Source organism: Emydura macquarii, unplaced genomic scaffold (genome assembly GCF_026122565.2).
Source record: "Emydura macquarii macquarii isolate MOO-44397 ecotype Brisbane River unplaced genomic scaffold, CSIRO-AGI_Emac_v2 contig_771, whole genome shotgun sequence".
NCBI classification, from domain to species: domain Eukaryota; kingdom Metazoa; phylum Chordata; order Testudines; family Chelidae; genus Emydura; species Emydura macquarii.
This window is the reverse complement of record NW_027130908.1, coordinates 101,753-119,888: the sequence shown is the minus strand read 5'-3', so window position 1 is coordinate 119,888 and position 18,136 is coordinate 101,753. Positions and strand designations below refer to the sequence as shown.

General features: G+C 45.3%; 2 protein-coding genes and 1 pseudogene across 2 annotated transcripts; 1 reads left to right on the top strand and 2 right to left on the bottom strand.

Annotated features, from left to right (window-relative positions):
- Positions 1 to 3,298: 3,298 nt before the first annotated feature.
- LOC137149572 (olfactory receptor 10A7-like) lies at positions 3,299 to 4,237 on the top strand. Its single transcript, XM_067543084.1, has one exon. The coding sequence runs from the start codon at positions 3,299 to 3,301 to the stop codon at positions 4,235 to 4,237; it is 939 nt and encodes a 312-aa protein (XP_067399185.1).
- Positions 4,238 to 8,937: 4,700 nt separating this feature from the next.
- Positions 8,938 to 9,905, bottom strand: LOC137149571 (olfactory receptor 6B1-like; annotated as a pseudogene).
- Positions 9,906 to 16,911: 7,006 nt separating this feature from the next.
- Positions 16,912 to 17,883, bottom strand: LOC137149585 (olfactory receptor 6B1-like). The gene has a single exon (XM_067543100.1). It carries the CDS (start codon positions 17,881 to 17,883, stop codon positions 16,912 to 16,914), a length of 972 nt encoding a protein of 323 aa, XP_067399201.1.
- Positions 17,884 to 18,136: the final 253 nt, after the last annotated feature.

The window sequence follows — 18,136 nt, the reverse complement described above, 5'->3', positions numbered from 1 at the left end:
TTCCCAGGGTGCACAGAGCGGCACGGTACGACCCACGTTCCAGTCCTGGAGGTCTGAGCAGAAATTTCTTACTTGCTCCCTCCCCCCCCACCTTCCCAGGTTCACATTGAGAGTGGTCAATTACCCAGGGACTGTGCCCGGGCTGTGTAACCACAGCCAACCATTAGCCATATTAATTGTACAGCCCCAGAGGATTATAGAATTATAAAATATTAGAGTAGGAAGGGAGCTCAGGAGGTCATTTAGTTTAACCCCCTGCTCAAAGCAGGACTAACCTCAGCTAAACCATCCCAGCCAGGGCTTTGTCAAGCCACAGCTTAAAAGCTTTTAAGGATGGAGATTCCAACACCTCTCTAGGTGACCCATTCCAGTGCTTCACCACCCTCCTAGGGAAAAACTTTTTCCTAATATCCAACCTAGACCTCCCCCACTGCAACTTGAGATCATTGCTCCTTGTTCTGTCATCTGCCACCACTGAGAACAGCCTAGCCCCATCCTCCCTGGAACCCCCTTTCAGGTAGCTGAAGGCTGCTATCAAATCCCTTCTCATTCTTCTCTTCTGCAGACTAAACAAGCCCAGTTCCCTCAGCCTCTCCTCACAAGGCTTGTACTCCAGCCCCCTAATACTTTTTGTTGCCCTCTGCTGGACTCTCTCCAACTTGTCCACATCCTTTTTGTAATGGGGACCCCAACACTGGACACAATATGCCAAATGTGGCCTCACCAATGTCAAATAGAGGGGAATAATCACTTCCCGTGATCTGCTGGCAATGCTCCCCACAATGTTAATAATTAAATGGGGACCAACTGCCTAAGTACCGTTGACACAGTGGCCCGAGGAAGCTTCCTTGAACCATGCCAGTATTAGCATAGCACTTGGAGAAGCCCCTGCCAAAATTATGTTCTTTTGTTATTGAGGTATTTAAAAAAAAATTAAATATTTAATAACAAAGCCAAGCAACACTAGCTGTCCGTGTTTGCTTAACATTCCTTACACTACTTTAATTTCTTTTACACACTTACACTTAAATTCCCATCTTGTACATTTAGAGATGGTCAAGTTTTAATGGAAACCCCTTATTCCCTTTTGTAAATTTGACCAATTGTTCAATAATCAAATGATTCAAAATCAGATTGTCTCTCTGCCTGCATTCAATTAACCATATCTTAGCTTCATTTCATTGTTTTTTTTGCTGTTAGGTTTCCACTAGCTTTATACATAGATTTACTTTATTGAACATTATTAAACCAAAACGTTTTATAACACTATTACAGCAACATAGTTCTGTGATTTAAAACCTGTCATTTTTTAACCATATCTTAGCTTCATTTCATTATTTTTTTCCCTGTGTTTATCAGCCACTGTTTTTACTGAGCTTCATTTTTAAGGCAGGGTATTGTGCTCGTCAGACCTGAGCCACCAAGTACAATCTTTGCAACACAGCTGCCTTCATCTGTGCTTTGTTAAAAACTTTTTACTTCAAAATTCCCTTCATTAAAATTTCAGAAAAACAGAAGTGTAAGGGTGAGGGGGCAGGGCGTGAAAAGCAACCGGTTAGTTCTGTGAAATCATTTTAAAGCACAGGCAAACCGCACAAATATTCCTTATCATTCCAGCTGCGGCTTTAACCCTTAGCTCTCAAACAAGAAGAAAAAGGGACAGGAAGGGGAGGGAGGAGAAGAAGCAGGGAAAAAAGGTGGGGGGAGAAAGGAAATGCAGAGAAAGACTTAGGAAGAAAAAAAAAAGCCTAAGCCAAAAGAGGTACAGAAAGCAGCAGAAATCGGTGGGGTTCCTTGGAAGTGGGGCTCCTTGGAAACTCGCACCCCTAAGCCTTTGTCCTGGGTCTGAGAGAAAAATGGGAGTTGCTGCCACAGCCACCGGAGTGAAACTGGGGGTGTCAGCAATCCTTGCCAGCCGTCCCGAGGCTGTGCTCCAGGATTTTTCTGCTAATATTTTTTCCTGATTTACAAGCTCCTCCAGATGAGATTGACTGTCCCCGTTTTGACGGACGGTGGGGCCCTCTTCTCCATCCGATTGGGAACCAGTGGGAATTTGGATACCAGACCAGTGGAAAAGATCCACGTCAGGGGGGGTATTGGGAACAGTCACAATAGGACAAACAGGGTTATTGTGACTGAGTTTATCCTCATAGGCTGGGGTGGGGCACAGGGACTAAACGAAAGGGGGATAAAGAGAGGACGGGATAACAGAAGTTTGCTTTAAGGTGTCCTCTTGACCCTTCAGGGCCAGGTTCTCTGACTTAACACAGTTAGAATCCTCCATATGGCTCTCAGCCATTCTGACCGCAAGCACACTGTGATAATTAACTGTGCGCTGCTCCGCCGTGATTTGTTGCAAGATTTTAACTGGGCTTCTAAGACTTGTAACTTTGTTCCATAGCCCAGACAAGCTCTCCCAGAGTGCCTGCACCAAAATAGCCTTTTCCTTATCCTGGGAAAACCTGGATGTGAGGAAGGCTTCCACCCACCCCTGGATGGCTGGCAATGCTACTACTAATGCAGACATAAGGGCACACAGTTGACTCATTTCCTGCTTCTTGTCCACTGTAACCACTAGTCCTCTTCTGCAGAGCTGCTGCCTAGCCCGTCGGTCCCTAGCCTGTAGCAGTGCATGGGGTTCTTCTGTCCTAACTGCAGGACTCTGCACTTTTGCTAGTGGAACCTCATCAGATTTCTTTTGGCCCAATCCTCTAATTTGTCTAGGTCACTCTGTGTCCTATCCCTACCCTCCAGCATATCTACCACCACTTCCCTAGCTTAGCGTCATCTGCAAACTTGCTGAGGGTTAAATCCACTCCATCCTTTAGACCATTAATGAAGATTTGGAACAAAACTGGCCCCAGGACCAACCCCTGGGGCACGCCACTTGTTATCTGCTGCCAAATAGACATCGAGCTGTCGATCACTACCCGTTGAGCCCGATGATCTAGCCAGCTTTCTGTCCACTTTATAGTCCATTTGTCCAACCCATACTTCTTTAACTTGCTGGCAAGAATACTGTGGGAGACAGGACCAAAAGCTTTGCTAAAGTCAAGATATATCAAGTCCACCGCTTTACGCACATTCCCATCTATCTATCATTAAATTAAGCAAATGGGCAAACTCGTTGTGTTTGATTGCTGTATTTGTTAATCTATTGCTATCAATTCAGTAAAAGCTTCCAATATTTTCTAGGGGGTTTTTTCATTTTATTTTATATATATAAGGGTAAGGAGATGAAGGATACACCATGTGATACCTGTCTCTGTTTGTCTTCCAGCTGAACACTTATGAAGTAATGATGAGCTTGAATCGAACTGTGATGACTGAGTTCGTCCTCCTGGGATTGTCTCCTTCTCCAGACAGGCAGGTTGTACTCTTTGTTGCCGTGTTAGCCATTTATCTGGTCACTGTGGGGGGAAATCTCCTCATTATCCTTCTGACACTGGTGGATCCCGCCCTTCACACCTCAATGTACTTTTTCCTTTCTAATTTATCTGCCTTAGAGGTTGGTTACACCTCGGTCACCATCCCCAAAATGCTGGCGAGTCTCCTTTCAGGGGACAAACGCATCTCCTTTGCCGGCTGTGCCGTGCAAATGTGCTTCTTCCTTTGCTTTGGGACCACGGAGTCTTCCTTTCTGGCCACCATGGCGTACGACCGCTACGTCGCAATATGTAATCCCCTGCATTACCCCGTGATTATGAACAAGAAAGTATGTGTCTTGCTGGCAGCTACTTCCTGGACTATCGGCATCCCGGCCCAAGTGGTGCAGACCAGTCTGGTGTTCATCTTACCCTTCTGCAGCTCCAGAGAGATCAACCATTTCTATTGTGACCCAGCTCCTCTGCTGATGCTGGCCTGTGCTGACACCTCCATGAACAAAACCTTGACTTATATCATGGTCACGTTCTTTGGAATGCTGCCCTTTGCCCTGATCCTGCTCTCCTACACCCGGATCATCACCACCATCCTCAAGATGCCATCGGCTGAAGGCAAGAGGAAAACCTTCTCCACCTGTTCCTCCCACCTCATAGCTGTGGCTTTATTCTATGGTTCTGGCATAATCCTCTATTTACAGCCCCGGTCCAGTGAATTTCCAGACGGCGGTAAACTTCTCTCCCTGTTTTACACTGTTTTGCCTGCCTTGTTGAACCCGTTTATCTACAGTCTGAGGAACAAGGATATCCAAACAGCCCTGAAGAGAAATATGTGGCACAAAATGACTCCTCGCTAGTGCTGAGTGGGAAACAGCTTCCCCTGTCCATTCAGCCTTGGGATGAAACTGACACCTGCTGAAAATTTTTCACAAAGAACAAGAGCAAGACACACTTATACCTGCACAGCCTGGTGGTTAGGACACACACCTGCAGGAGACTTGGGATCTCTGTTTCAAAACAGGCCGAGCCAGGATTTGAACTCAGTTTATCCACCTCCCAGAAATGCACCAAGGGCGAGATTTTAGAAGGTATTGAGGCATCTGGTGGGATTTTCAAAAGCACCTAGGCACCTCACTGCATCTGAAAATACCACCTACCTTCTTTTAAAAGTCTGGCCCCAATTGAATAAGAGCAGTGTTTGGAACCAGGAAAGTGACTGAAACCCAAGTCAGATCATCCAGTCACATGGAGGAAAAGGCACACACGAGGGAAGAATAAAGGGCCAGGTGCCCAGCTGGGATAAATCAGCCCACTGCCTTCAAATGCTACCTGCTCCTTCATTTCCAGGGGTGGGACTTTCAGACCTCTGTCCTCTAAACAGATCTGTTATCAGGAAGCCCTGCCGTGAGTCTCACTGAATACAGTTCTGTGTGGTTGCAAGGGTTCGTGGTACCAGATCCCACAGCAGATTCAGGGCCAAACTGATCATTCGATTATCCCAGGAACTCAGAGCTCACAGTAAAATCCTGGAAGCTGCAGGGTGTTTCAGGAGCTAAACACAGACTGCTCCATATTCTGGTTTGCATAATGACTGTGAAATAATCCAGGTTTCCCCCTTCAAAATATTCCCTGGATTCCTAATTGTAGATTTTCATCTTTGAAAATATAAGTGTTGGGTTTTTTTTTTTTAAATGTCTCCAGATGTCCAGACCTGACTGTCGTCTCACTTGCCCTGGTGTCAATCAGGAATTCAGCCCTGGAAGCTTGTGGGGCAACTAGATTTTGAGACTAAGAATTTCCATTCAGTGTGAAATTCCAACAGTTCAAAATGGTTTAAAATGAATTTTTTCTCAATTTCCTGTGAAATGAAATTATGAAAAAAAAAAAAAACCCTATCATTTTGGATCTATTAAAGCATTTCAATGCAATAAAATTTAATGGTTTTGTTTCTGGTTTTGACATAAAAAATTAGAACTGTAAAGTTGTTTCCAAATAAAAAATCAAAATCTTTTGCTCTGATAATATCAAAACATCATCTACTCACCCTGTTTCTTTCTTTTCTGAAAAAAAGTGATGTGGAAATCAACACGTCCCAGCAAAACATTTAGATTTAGACAAAACAGCATTTTCCGTTGGAGAAACCTTTCATCTGACCTAGACAAATTGGAGGGTTGGGCCAAAAGAAATCTGATGAGGTTCAACAAGGACAAGTGCAGAGTCCTGCACTTAGGACGGAAGAATCCCATGCACAGCTACAGATTGGGGACCGATGAGCTAGGCAGCAGTTCTGCAGAAAAGGACCTGGATATGAGTCAGCAGTGTGCCCTGGTTGCCAAGAAGGCTAATAGCATATTGGGCTGCATTAGTAGGAGCATTGCCAGCAGATGGAGGGAATGATTATTCCCCTCTATTCAGCATTGGTGAGGCCGCATTTGGAGTACTGTGTCCAGTTTTGGGCCCCCCACTACAAAAAGGATGTGGACAAGTTGGAGAGAGTTCAGCGGAGGGCAACAAGACTTATGAGGAGAGGCTGAGGGAACTGGGCTTGTTTAGTCTGCAAAAGAGAAGAACGAGGGGGGATTTGATAGCAGCCTTTAACTATCTGAAAGGGGGTTCCAGGGAGGATGGAGCTAGGCTGTTCTCAATGGCGGCAGATGACAGAACAAGACGCAATGGTCTCAAGTTGCAGTGGGGGAGGTCTAGGTTGGATACTAGGAAAATCTTTTTCCCTAGGATGCTGGTGAAGCACTGGAATGGGTTACCTAGGGAAGTGCTGGAATCTCCATCCTAGAGGTTTTTAAGGCCCAGCTTGAAAAAGCCCTGGCTGGGATGTTTTGGTTGGGGTTGGTCCTGCTTTGAGCAGGGGGTTAGACTAGATGTCCTCCTGAGGTCCCTTCCAACCCTCATCTATGATTCTATGATTTGTAAAATGTATAAGATAAAATAGAAATGCGCTTGGTAACTAAATGAGAAATTGCAAGTTTTCCTGGGCAGCATACAGCTCTTCTATATCTGAGCAACAAAAGTTATATAATTCAGGGATAGGGTCTCACTTCCCAATACATATTCTACAAGAGTGGGAAGGAAATTCCCAACATGGGAAGGTAATAGGAGGGGGCAGAAAGAGGAATTAAATACGTGGAAAAAAACCCCCCAAAAAACAGAAAAGAGAGTGGAAAGAAAAATACACATTAGTACCATACAATCAAAACAAGAGAATCTGTTTAAGCAGTCCAAAAAGACACACTTGACCCCCACAGGGGGCAGTCAGGTCAGGTGAAACTTGGCAATCTTCACAGCCCACTGGCCCCCAAAGATTACAGCTATGGTAATCACCAATACCCAATAGCACCTTTATTCATTAATCCCTAAAGAAACGTCATCTAATAAGGCAAAGATAAAAACTATACCTGTAATTACTAATCAAATGATCAATTTTACATTGATACTTTTCCCCCCGTAAGTTAAGGGAATAGGAAGTAACTTCATAATAACCCTTTAACCCTGGGGTGTCAAACTCAATTCCTATGGCGGGCCACATTTGAATTACCCCCCCTGGCAGCACTGCATCCTACCCTCCACCTCGAAATCTTGCGGCGTCCTACCTTTTGGCGGCAGTTCATGAAATCTCTACCCTCCGGGGGCAGCCTAGATTTCTCCTACAACACAGCAAGATGTCGCCATGGGCCGGACCAAAAAGGTTGACGGGCTGTATGTTTGACACCCTTGCTTTAACCCTTCAACCCCAAGAAGAGAAAGAAAAAAGGAAAGGAGCTAACATCTATATAAACTAGCGCCCATCAACTTGTTTAGAGCAACCGTATCTGGTCTCAGTGAACAATACAGACATTTTCTCGCACGAGGCAGGAGATTGCAGATTTTTGAAGTATTTTTCTGCCTCCTGAGAGGAACTAAATAATACTATTGTCTCGCCCTTCTTAATATGACGCATTGCTGGGATTTAATAAAATACTTCAAGTCCGTCTTCCTGGCCAGCTGTTTTGCTGACATGCTTGTGGCAACCCCATCACAGGCATAATCTTGAAAGTGATTGTTTTAGTTGCTGGTTCTATCTATAACAGCACCCTTTCCCCCCTCAGGATTTCTACAGTGTAAGCGCCTTAGTGGTAAACTTTAGGATCTTCACAATCAATGTTCTAGGAGGCCAATCGCCTGGATCTGGCTTGGGGTCAAAGGACTAGAGTGCCCGTTCTATATCTAAACAAACAATACTGGCTCATCCAACAACTTAGTTAGAAATTTAAGGACAAATTTAGAGAGTTTACGTTTCTCTATTTCGTCAGGGAAACACACAATCCTGATGTTACATCATGGCAAGTGGTTCCTAGACCCATTAGCTTGGTCTTAATCGTCAAGTTATCCTTAAAGTTCTTCATAACCTATAATTTATCTTTGAAATCATCTTCCACTTCAGAAATTCTGTGTTCTGCTTCACCCGTCCACCTGGATAGAACTTGTAGCACACGCTGAATCTCAGTCATGGCGGTCTGTAGGGTTTGTAGATTTAATTTAAACAAAATCTGCGGCTCAGGCACCATTTTGTTTGTAGAACGTTGTAGGCAGATCTCTGGTTTTTGAGTGCTTTTGGATTCAAAGAGGAAGATGCAGACCTAGAGGACATCTTAGGGGTTTCAGCAGTCGGGAACAATATCTCTTGGGATTGGGTCATAGGTTTTAGGGGACAATGTTTGGGGATTCCTCAGGGGCCACTTCAGAGCTCAAGCAACCTACACCTACCTTGGTCACAGTGCCCTGTGGTGGCTCCTTCTCACTCTTAAAAAAAAAAAAGTAGATACATTTTCAAATGAAACATTCAAAATGAATAGTTGAAATGTTTCTTTCTGAAATGGTGGAAAGAAGCGGTTCTGTGTGTTGTTTTTTTTTTTTTTTTTTTTTTGAAAAATAGGACTTTTTTCAGACAAAATGATTAACTGAATTCGATTGGAATTCGTGAATAGTTGCTGTGCTCGGAAAAATATGCATTTTTGAAAAATGTTCTATTTGTTGAAAAGATATTGTCCAGGCTCTAGTCTCTTCCTAAACTTTGACCCTCAAGATCTTCCCCAATATAAAATTGTGTAGGATCTAGCATCCAGAATACCAAGAAAAGCCAAAGTATATTACGGGGGCTGAACTCCTCCACAGGAATTCAAGGTCAATGCCTTGTAAAATATGGCAAATCCCTAACTCAGTTAGAACACAGCAGCAGAGGAAACATGCAGCTATTGTGTGGTGAAGCTATTGTGTGGTGAAGCACTGGAAAGGGTTACCTAGGGAGGTGGTGAAATCTCCATTCTTAGAGGTTCTTAAGGTGCGGCTTGACAAAGCCCTGGCTGGGATGATTTAGTTGGGGTTGGTCCTGCTCTGAGCAGGGGTTGGACTAGATACCTCCTGAGGTCCCTTCCAACCCTCATCTTCTATGATTCTATGATTAGTATGTCCTCACATTACCCAAGTATCATTCAATTAGCATGATCTAGTGGCAACCTTGATGCTAACTCTCTTGCTAGCTAAACCACATAGATTGATTCGCACATCAGTCAATCCATCTGAATTTTTGTGAGTGCCGCATAGTTTGGATGACTTTCCTCAGGGCCTCCTTGACTTCTTTGTTTCTCAGGCTGTAGATGAGGGGATTGAGCAGGGGAGTCAGGGCGGTGTAGAAGACAGAGAGCACTTTGTTCACGTCTTGCAGTGCAGCAATGTCTGGGAGCATGTAGACCATGATCAAGGTCCCATAGAAAATTGTCACCACGATGAGGTGAGAGGAACAGGTGGAAAATGCTTTTTTCCTCCCGGTGGTGGAAGGGATTCTTAGGATGGTGCTGATGATACGAATATAGGATGTCACCGTTAGTAGAAACGGGGACAGGACTTCTACAGAGCAGAGTATGAAACTCAGCAGTACGACCAGGTTGGTGTCATTACAAGAAAGTTTAATCATTGGGGTGAAGTCACAAAAGAAATGGTCAATTTCGTTGGGGCCACAGAATGTGAGCTGTGAAGTCAAACAGACAAGTAGGGAACCAGCCACAAAAGCAATTATCCAAGACCCAGCTGCAAGCTGGAGACAGACCCTGTCTTTCATAATGGTTGTATAATGCAGAGGTTTACATATCGCTAAATACCGATCATAACACATTGCAGCTAGGAGGTAACATTCTGTACCTACCAGAGAACCAAAGAAATATAATTGTACAAAACAGCCATTGACCGAAATGCTTTTGTCCTCAGACCAAAAACTGGCCAGCATCTGGGCAGGATGCTGGAGGTGTAGCAGATCTCCATGCAGGACAAGTGCCCCAGGAAGAAGTACATGGGGGTGTGAAGGTGCTGATCAGCGGCAACCAGCACAATGATGAGGGTGTTCCCGGCCACGGTCACAGTGTAGATCACTAGAAACAACAGGAAGAGAAGAATCTGCATTTCTGGGACATTCCCAAATCCTAGGAGGATGAACTTGGTGATGAAAGTTTGATTTTCTCCTTCTCCTTTCTCCATGAGAAGTATCTAGTCGGGGGGAAGAAAAGAAGAACCACTGGCTTTTTTCCCCTCTCCTGTTAAACTAGGTAAAGTAGCATCCATTTGATTACAGAAAAGTTCCAAAGGGAATCTGAGAAAGTCGTTTACAGCTGAGTAACAGAAACATTTGAGACTCAGTAAGGGACGCAACCCATCAAATTTGGGTTGTTTAATAGTGTTTTTGTTTTAGTCGACAGTACCAGATGCTACAGAGGAACTATCAGTTCCCATAATGGATATTGATGCAACGACATGGGGAATTGTTTGCCCAGGCAATGACCTGTTGATCCCTGTCAAGCAGTATGAAAGCTGATTTCTCTTCTACATTTTTAACCTAGCTAGTGCAAATAGGCATATGCATTCATTCTTAGGTCCTTATATAGCCTCCAATATCTGAGCACCTCGCATTCTATAACATATTTACCCTCACAGCACCTCCTGGGAAGCAGGAAAAATGTCATTACGCCTGCTTTACAGATGGGGAAACTGAGGCATAGAAGGCCAAGGTAGCTAGGCACTCAAGATGCAGTTTGGTGTTTAGTGGAATTTTGAAAAGCTTCTGAGCAGGTTAGGTACCAGAGTTCTATCGCAGCCAATGTGGGTTAGGTGCCTAAACAGCTGGGATGGTCTTGAAAATCCCATGAGGTGTGTGTCTGCCTCGTTAGGTGGCTACACACCTTTGAAACTGTGGCCATAAGTAAGTCGCCAAGGCCACCCAGGAGTTCGTAATGGAACGGGGAAATGATCCCCGCTCCTCCAAAGTGAAACAGGAATTACTTTGGTTCTCCGGCCTAGATGATCAGACCAACTGATCACAAAGGGCTCTTCTGATCTTGGAATCTATGAATCTATAAAGTTCTAGGTTAGTGCCCTGGAGAAATCAATCAATTATCTATCTATCTATCTATCTATCTATCATCTAATTTATTCTTCTAAATTCCTCATTAATATCCTGAGATAATGAGTTGCATGAGTTAAATATACATGATGGGGAGGAAAAATGCATTCCATCTACTAATATCAAGCCCGTTGCCTAATAAATGTTGTGTGAACAAGTGTGCATAGGAGCACTTTATTGAGTTGATCTGCCCCATTCATTATTGTGTAACCTTGTGCCTCCATTTGACTCCTATCTGACTAATCTCCTGGAATTTTCAGAGACACTATTGAAACTCAAAGGTATTTGGGCACCTAACTCCTTTAAGCTCCTTTGAAAAGCCCAGCTTCAGAGGTCAGCTCCATGGAGGTTGTTCCATGCAGCTAATTGTTTTCTGTTCAGCAGGTTGGAAAAGAAGAAACACCCTCAGCACCTGGCTATGAGAAGCCAACTGGGAGAAATGCTTTCTACGCTCTCTGGTTGGCTAGAAGGCTCCCTCCCATCCTGGCTGATGATGACCCGGCCTCAGTCAATTGCACCACGGTCACATCTCAGTTGGGCTACAAAATCTGGGCACAAAACCTTCAATGTTTAGAAAATCCCGACTAATGTCTCCTCAGAAACATAGGCTACCATGAGCACATCACATGTCCTCTGCTTTCTACACGGCTTCCCAGAGAATTTCAAATGGAGTCTGAGGCTCGGTCCTTATCTTCAAAGCGTTCCGTGTCCTGGGCCCTAAAAAGACACCTAAAAGACTGTCTAATGCGCCGAGACAAACACCATGGCCAACAACTCCTCTCCTCTGGTGCAATGGACCTTTGGAGCAGTCAGAGTAAAGCTTGTCTGTGTGGGAGTGCTTGCTCACGCAACGCACAGGCAACCTGGGACTTCTTTGCCGGGGGATGTTGTGAAGGCCAAAACTATAACTGGGTTCAGACAAGAATTAGATAAGTTAACGGAGGATAGGTCCAGCAACCAGTCAAGATGGTCAGGGACGCCAGCCTGTGCTCTGGGTGTCTCTAAGTGTCTGACTCTGGGACAGGACAACAGGGAATCACTCGCTAATTGCCCTGTTCTGTTCATTCCCTCTGAAGCGTCTGGCACTGGCTACTGTCACTGGGCTAAATGGACCATTGGTCTGACCCAGCCTGGCTGATCCTATGAGACACAAGCTTCTCCGGGGGCGGTCTGAGACTGTGGAATGAATTGTCCCAGGAGTAAAGGACCATCCAACGCCTCTCTGCTGTCTGCTCAGAGTGCAAAGTGCATTTCTTGGGCCTGCCTACTCCATCATAAACTCATAGCAGGAGGTGCTTTTATTTTCAAAACACCAAACCAACCAACCAAGTAAAAAAAAATCAAAAAACCCAGGACACTGCTCTGCACACACGTCTCCCTCCCGCCAGTGGACTAACATGAGCAACTGCGGCTGGTAACTATACTCCATCTTTGTAGAACCTTGTGTGTGTGTGTGTGTTTGTCTGTGTGTGTATGTGAAAATGTGCAGGCAATTGCTTTTTGAAATCTTTGTATTCACAATAAACGTGGCGTACCGCCTTGTCTCCCTGAATAAGATCCTGCTGTTTATTTTGTAAGTATAACACTCTGGGGAGAGAATAAACGGCCTACGACCATGTGCAGTCAGGAGCGTAAGGCCCTACTGGAAGGCGCTCAGACACTACGGGAATAGACTGGGAGCTGCACCAGAGCGGGAGATAAGTGCAGTCTCCTTAGGCTAGTTGCTACGATAAGGCAGGGACAGTGATCAGCAGCGCAGCAGGGGAGCTGGGAAACTGCCCCGTGCACAAAGGAAAACCCCCTGGCAGACACACACAGGTCCCTCGCGCTCTTATCAACCCTGCGACTCACCTAGGATCCCTCAGACACATTCTGCCCCCAGCTGCACTCTGCAACCTAGCTAACGCACGGGAACCTGTTGGCGGGGAACTGCAGACGAGTTTCTGGGCATCAGGAAACCACCCAGACCTCACAGGACTGGGCCCAGGAGAGGACAAAAAGTCTCCACTTCTCCATTTGGAAAAGCCGGGGCCCACGGGCGTGAAAGAGCTGGGAAAGGAGGGACAATCCCCGATGAGATGTTGGAGGGCAAGACCAGGCAGGTCTGAGGGGCGGGATATGGAAACTGAAGATCAGGACAATTCTGCCCCCTGCTATCCCGACCGCTCCACCCTGCAGCCCAGCTGACGTGGCTGAGTCTGTTGGGGAGGGGGAGAACTGCAGAGGAAGTCTGTGCTGAGTTTCTGCAGCCGCGACGCCACAGTGATGAGCCGTCTCCAGGAGGGAGTAGGAAGCGCTACAGAGCAATAAGTGCGCAGTTAAAATCTGTGCCTGAGAGACAGCTGCGGCTGCTCCGCTTCCCAACGGGACACCTTCCTAATTCAAATCCCGGGGACTTAACCCAAGAGTGATCAGATTTACCTTTCATCCTCAGCCTACAGCGGTGATCTCTCCATTCATTCTGTCAGCAAAGACACTCGTTTTTGCTGATGGGCTGGACCACTTTTGCTTTCTGGCTTGATTTAGGTTCCTGCGTGTATTACACAGACCCTCAATGCTTCCTACCGTGGATTCTTGCAGGGTTTATAGGGGAAAGCAGCATCACACGGTTTCTTGCTGCTGTGCAGGTCTCTTTCCAGTCGGCTGATAGGGCTCACTTTTAAATTGATCGCACGGGGAATGAACCCAATGCTGCTGATTAAAACATGAGATGCCGTTTCAGTCCCCTTGGGAGATCTCCCTCTTTGCCATGCCCTGTGTGTGTCAAGAACCCAAGCAACTGAAAAACAAAGACCCATCGCTTTACTAGTTATACTTACGCAGTGCACAACAATTTTATTCTGTAAATTTTCAGAGCATTTATTACATGCCTGTCACAGCCCAATAGTGCCATTTTGCAGATGGGGAAACTGAGGCACAGGACAGGGCAGTGACTTGCCTGAGGATACCCAGCAGATCATTGGCAAAGGCGGCAACAGAAGCCAGGTCTCCTGGTCTCAAGGCACGTGGCAGATGCACGTGAACTTTTCTTGTTAGGTGATATGATATGAAGAGAAACAAGAGACAAACAGATGGACATTTCAGGTGTGAATTGTGCAAAACACCAAGACAAGAAGATGAGAGATGCAGCCAGTGAATAAGGGGCCAGATTCTCATTTACACAAAGGCCTCTTTGTGCCATAAATATGACTTGCTCCTACTTTAATTTCCCTTGACACTCAATAGTCGTTTGAAGTGACCTCTGTGTAAAAGGGAATGAAGCCCAAGACCATATTCGACCATTAGTTGCATTCATGGAGGGGTAGTATCTAGGTGGCATTTTGATGCTCCGTTGAACCCTCTGCAATGGGTTTTGATGTGCAAACAAGCTCTTTTCCCTTCACTTATTAGTTCAGCGTATGTTTGTGTGACGTATCAGATGTTCAGGCTCCAAAAGGCCGATCCTTGAGTATCTCATCAGTGTTTAACGAGCTAATTCTGGAGCTGGGTGGACTGAAAAAAAAGTTCCCCAAAGAAGGGTTGTTAGGGTTTCTGGCAATTAATCAGCCCACGAAAGTAAAAGAAAGTAAGTCACCACTTTCCATGGACGTTTTTGGTGAGACAAAATCCCAGTTCTCCATCAAATAATGTCTGACATGAAGGAAGGACTGAGACACAGATGGAAATTAATTTGACCAACCTCTACACTTTAATGCTTTCACCATCACTGCAACTGCAGCAGTTCTGCATGCTTCTTGGACATTATCCAACTGAATACCGATGCTTCAGGAAGCTACCAAATCCACCCAGTTACCTATGAGCGAGAGGACATGAAAGCATGATGGCGATGGGCCCTAGGATCTGGTACTTGACCAGGCCGGGATGCTAATGACCCAACCAGGGGACCAAATTCGTGGATGAATCCTGGGTGACATGTCACCTGATGCACATATGCTAAGAAGAAGACGGGTCAATTCCACTTGAACCGAGTAATACATTTACAGCGAATTTGTCCATTGTACTCAATGTCTGGTTTGCCTTATCCAGCCTCAGATGTCAGCACCACGTCTCTGCCTTGGGACCACATTGTATTTTTTGCAGACAAGTCCACACGGCAACACTCTCCCCCATAATATCACTGGCTGCCACGCTAACCTAGAGTAAAGCAAGAGATTTAGGCCCAGATCCACAAAGTGACTTAGGGGTTGCAATGCTCATCAACAATTTTTAGGCCAAGACACCCAGTGGAATCCACGATGGCTGGGTTAGACACCCACCTTCCCTGTACGATGGGTGGGGATAGATAGGCACCCGCGAATGGGATCCTGAAAAGCCAGCTCCTGTTCAAATCTCTTCTCAACAAGCATGAGGGAAATTGAACTGGGGTCTCCCCAGCCTCAGTGAGCGGCCTAACTGCTAGGCGAAAGGCTATGAGAGAATCTCCTTCCTGCTCCTTTTCCAAGCCCATTGTGTGTGGAGTTAGGTGTGCTCAGAGCAGGCCTACTGAGTCAGCTCCCTGAGGCAACAGCATGCATGTCCAGAGGCAGAAATGTAGGCACCCAGGAGCCTTTTACAGTGAAAATGTAGGCACCATGCTGGTGTTTTGGCTCCTAAGTCCCTTTCTGGAGCTGGGCCAGAGTGAAAATTTAAATTTCATGGCCATAGAAAGTTATCTGTTACATCAACGAGGTTACTACAGTAATAGCAAGAGCAGAAAGGCAGGTAGGTGACACCCCTTTATGAGGGTTGCATAATAGAGGGGTTTACATATTGATAAATAGCAATCACAAGACATCGCCGCTAACAAATAACATTCAGCCTCTGCCAGGAAAACAGAACAATCACTTTCTGGTACCCTGTCTGGCCCTAGGATGTTGAACCGAATTATACTGTGGTCGCAGCTGCTTAGTGGCTTCCTCTATTGAATTAGATCCCATATTTTAATTTGAATGGAAGTCCTCAGGCACAAAGCACTACTCAATGAGTAGAATTTGCAAAGCCTCTAAGTTACTTAGGAACCAATGTTCCCTTTTCAAAAGCAAAGTCGGAGCTTAAAAATCTCCGATTCACTGAAAGTCAATGAAGTTTCTGCATCTAAGTAATATAGGCACTTTGATAATTTTACCCAACGTGTTTCAGGATAACAGATCCTGGCATTTTTCAAATACAGAATTGAGTAGCATTTTCTTCAACTTACAGCTTTTTACTTAACAATGACTTTTTGTTGTTCTAAAAAGATCATAGAATCATAGAAGATGAGGGTTGGAAGGGACCTCAGGAGGTCATCTAGTCCTAGCCCCTGCTCAAAGCAGGACCAACCCCAACTAATTCTTCCTAGAGACTGTTCCAAAGTTGGGGGCGTAGCACTGATCCCATGGATCCGTGACACACGGTACGGAGAAAGTGAATGAGGAAGTGCTATTTACCCCTTCACATAACACAAGAACCAGGGGGATCACCTGATGAAATGAATAGGCAGAAGGTTTGAAACAAACACGAGGAAGCACTCCATCACACTGCACACAAAACTCGTTGCCAGGGGACGATGTGAAGGCCAAAAGTATAAAGGAAATTATAAAAGGAATAAGACTGGTTCATGGAGGATAGGTCCATCAATGGCTATTGGCCAAGATGGTCATTTATTTATTGATTACTGATTGATTGATAGCTAGGAATCTATTTTGGGTCTTCTAAATCTTCCAATCTTTGTGAGAGAACAGATACTACAAAAATACAGTCTTCCTAGGGAGCATTTCAGAATCCAGGACACCAAGGAGAGATGAAAGTTTGTAACAAGCCAAACCCTCCCACAGGACTCTAAAGCCAGACCTATGCAGAATGTGTTTTCCCAAGTCAGTTGGAGCAGAAGAGTGGATGAAACATGTATAGGAATCTTGAATTTCACTGTGTGGCGTGTCAAGCACATCATAGTTATGTGTGCAGCGAGGGCAGTAGTAAATAGGGGCTCTAATATTTAATGGGCAATGCAGCCATCCCAAAACTTAGTATGTCCTCACATTCCCCATGGAAGCCCCAACTGGCATGAACTAGGGACGACCTAGATGCTATCTCCACTCTTAGTTAAGCCAGGTGGATTCGTTCCCACGTCAATCACTCCTTCTTCAGTCCTGTGAGCACTATCCATTGATTGATGACCTTTCTCAGGGCCTCCTTGACCTCCTTGTTTCTCAGGCTGTAGATGAGAGGATTGACCAGAGGAGTCAGGACGGTGTAGAAGACGGAGAACACTTTGTTGAGGTCTCGAAGTGTGCCAGTGTCTGGTAAAATATAGACAATGATTATAGTCCCATAGAAAATTGTAACCACAATGAGGTGAGAGGAGCAGGTAGAAAATGCCTTTTTCTTCCCAGTGGTGGAAGGGATTCTCAGAATGGTGGTGATGATACAAATGTAGGATATCAGGGTTAATAGAAATGGGAAAGGGACACCGATGGTGGTGAGTATGAAACTCAGCAGTTCGAGCAAGTCGGCATCATTACACGAAAGTTTAATCAATGGGCTGAGATCACAAAAGAAATGGTCAATTTCACTGGGGCCACAAAATGTTGATTGTGAAATCAAACATACAGTTATGGTACTAGCCAAAAGTGCCCATATGCATGGCCCAGCCGCTAGCAGGAGACAGAATCTGCCATTCATAAAGGCTGAATAATGCAGAGGTTTACATATAGCTAAATACCGGTCATAAGACATCACGGCTAGGAGATAACACTCGGCACATGCCAAGAAACTAAAACAATAAAACTGCAAGATGCATCCACTAACAGAAATGGTCCTGTCCCCAGTCAGGAGACTGGCCAGCATCCTAGGCAGGATGGTGGAGCTGTAGCAGGTCTCCAAGCAGGACAAGTTCCCCAGGAAAAAGTACATGGGGGTGTGAAGGTGCTGATCCGCCACGACTAGCGCAACGATGAGCATGTTCCCGGCCACGGTCACAATGTAGATCACTAGAAACAGGAAGAAGAGAAGGGTCTGCAGTTCAGAGAGATTCCCAAATCCCAGGAGGATGAACTTGGTGATGACCGTTCGATTGTACACTTCTGCTTTCTGCGTGAGGGTCATCTAGGGAAATACAGAAACACTAAATGTCAGAGGCAGGACTTTCAAAGGTAGAAAAGGGAATCCATGAACTCCCATGTACTTCAACAAGTGATTAAGGGCAGATTTTCAAAAGTAGTAAGTGCTTAAAATTGCCGAGAGGTGCCAAAGGGAGTTAGGACCTACACTGAAATCTGTGAGTTTTTGGTGCCTACGTGCTTTTGGAAATCCCGCTAGGTGCTTAAACACCTTTAAAATATGTCCCTAAGTGTTATGC

Coding starts and splice junctions, on each gene's coding strand:
- LOC137149572 (XM_067543084.1), top strand. CDS start 3,299: ATGATGAGCTTGAATCGAACTGTGATGACTGAGTTCGTCCTCCTGGGA.
- LOC137149585 (XM_067543100.1), bottom strand. CDS start 17,883: ATGACCCTCACGCAGAAAGCAGAAGTGTACAATCGAACGGTCATCACC.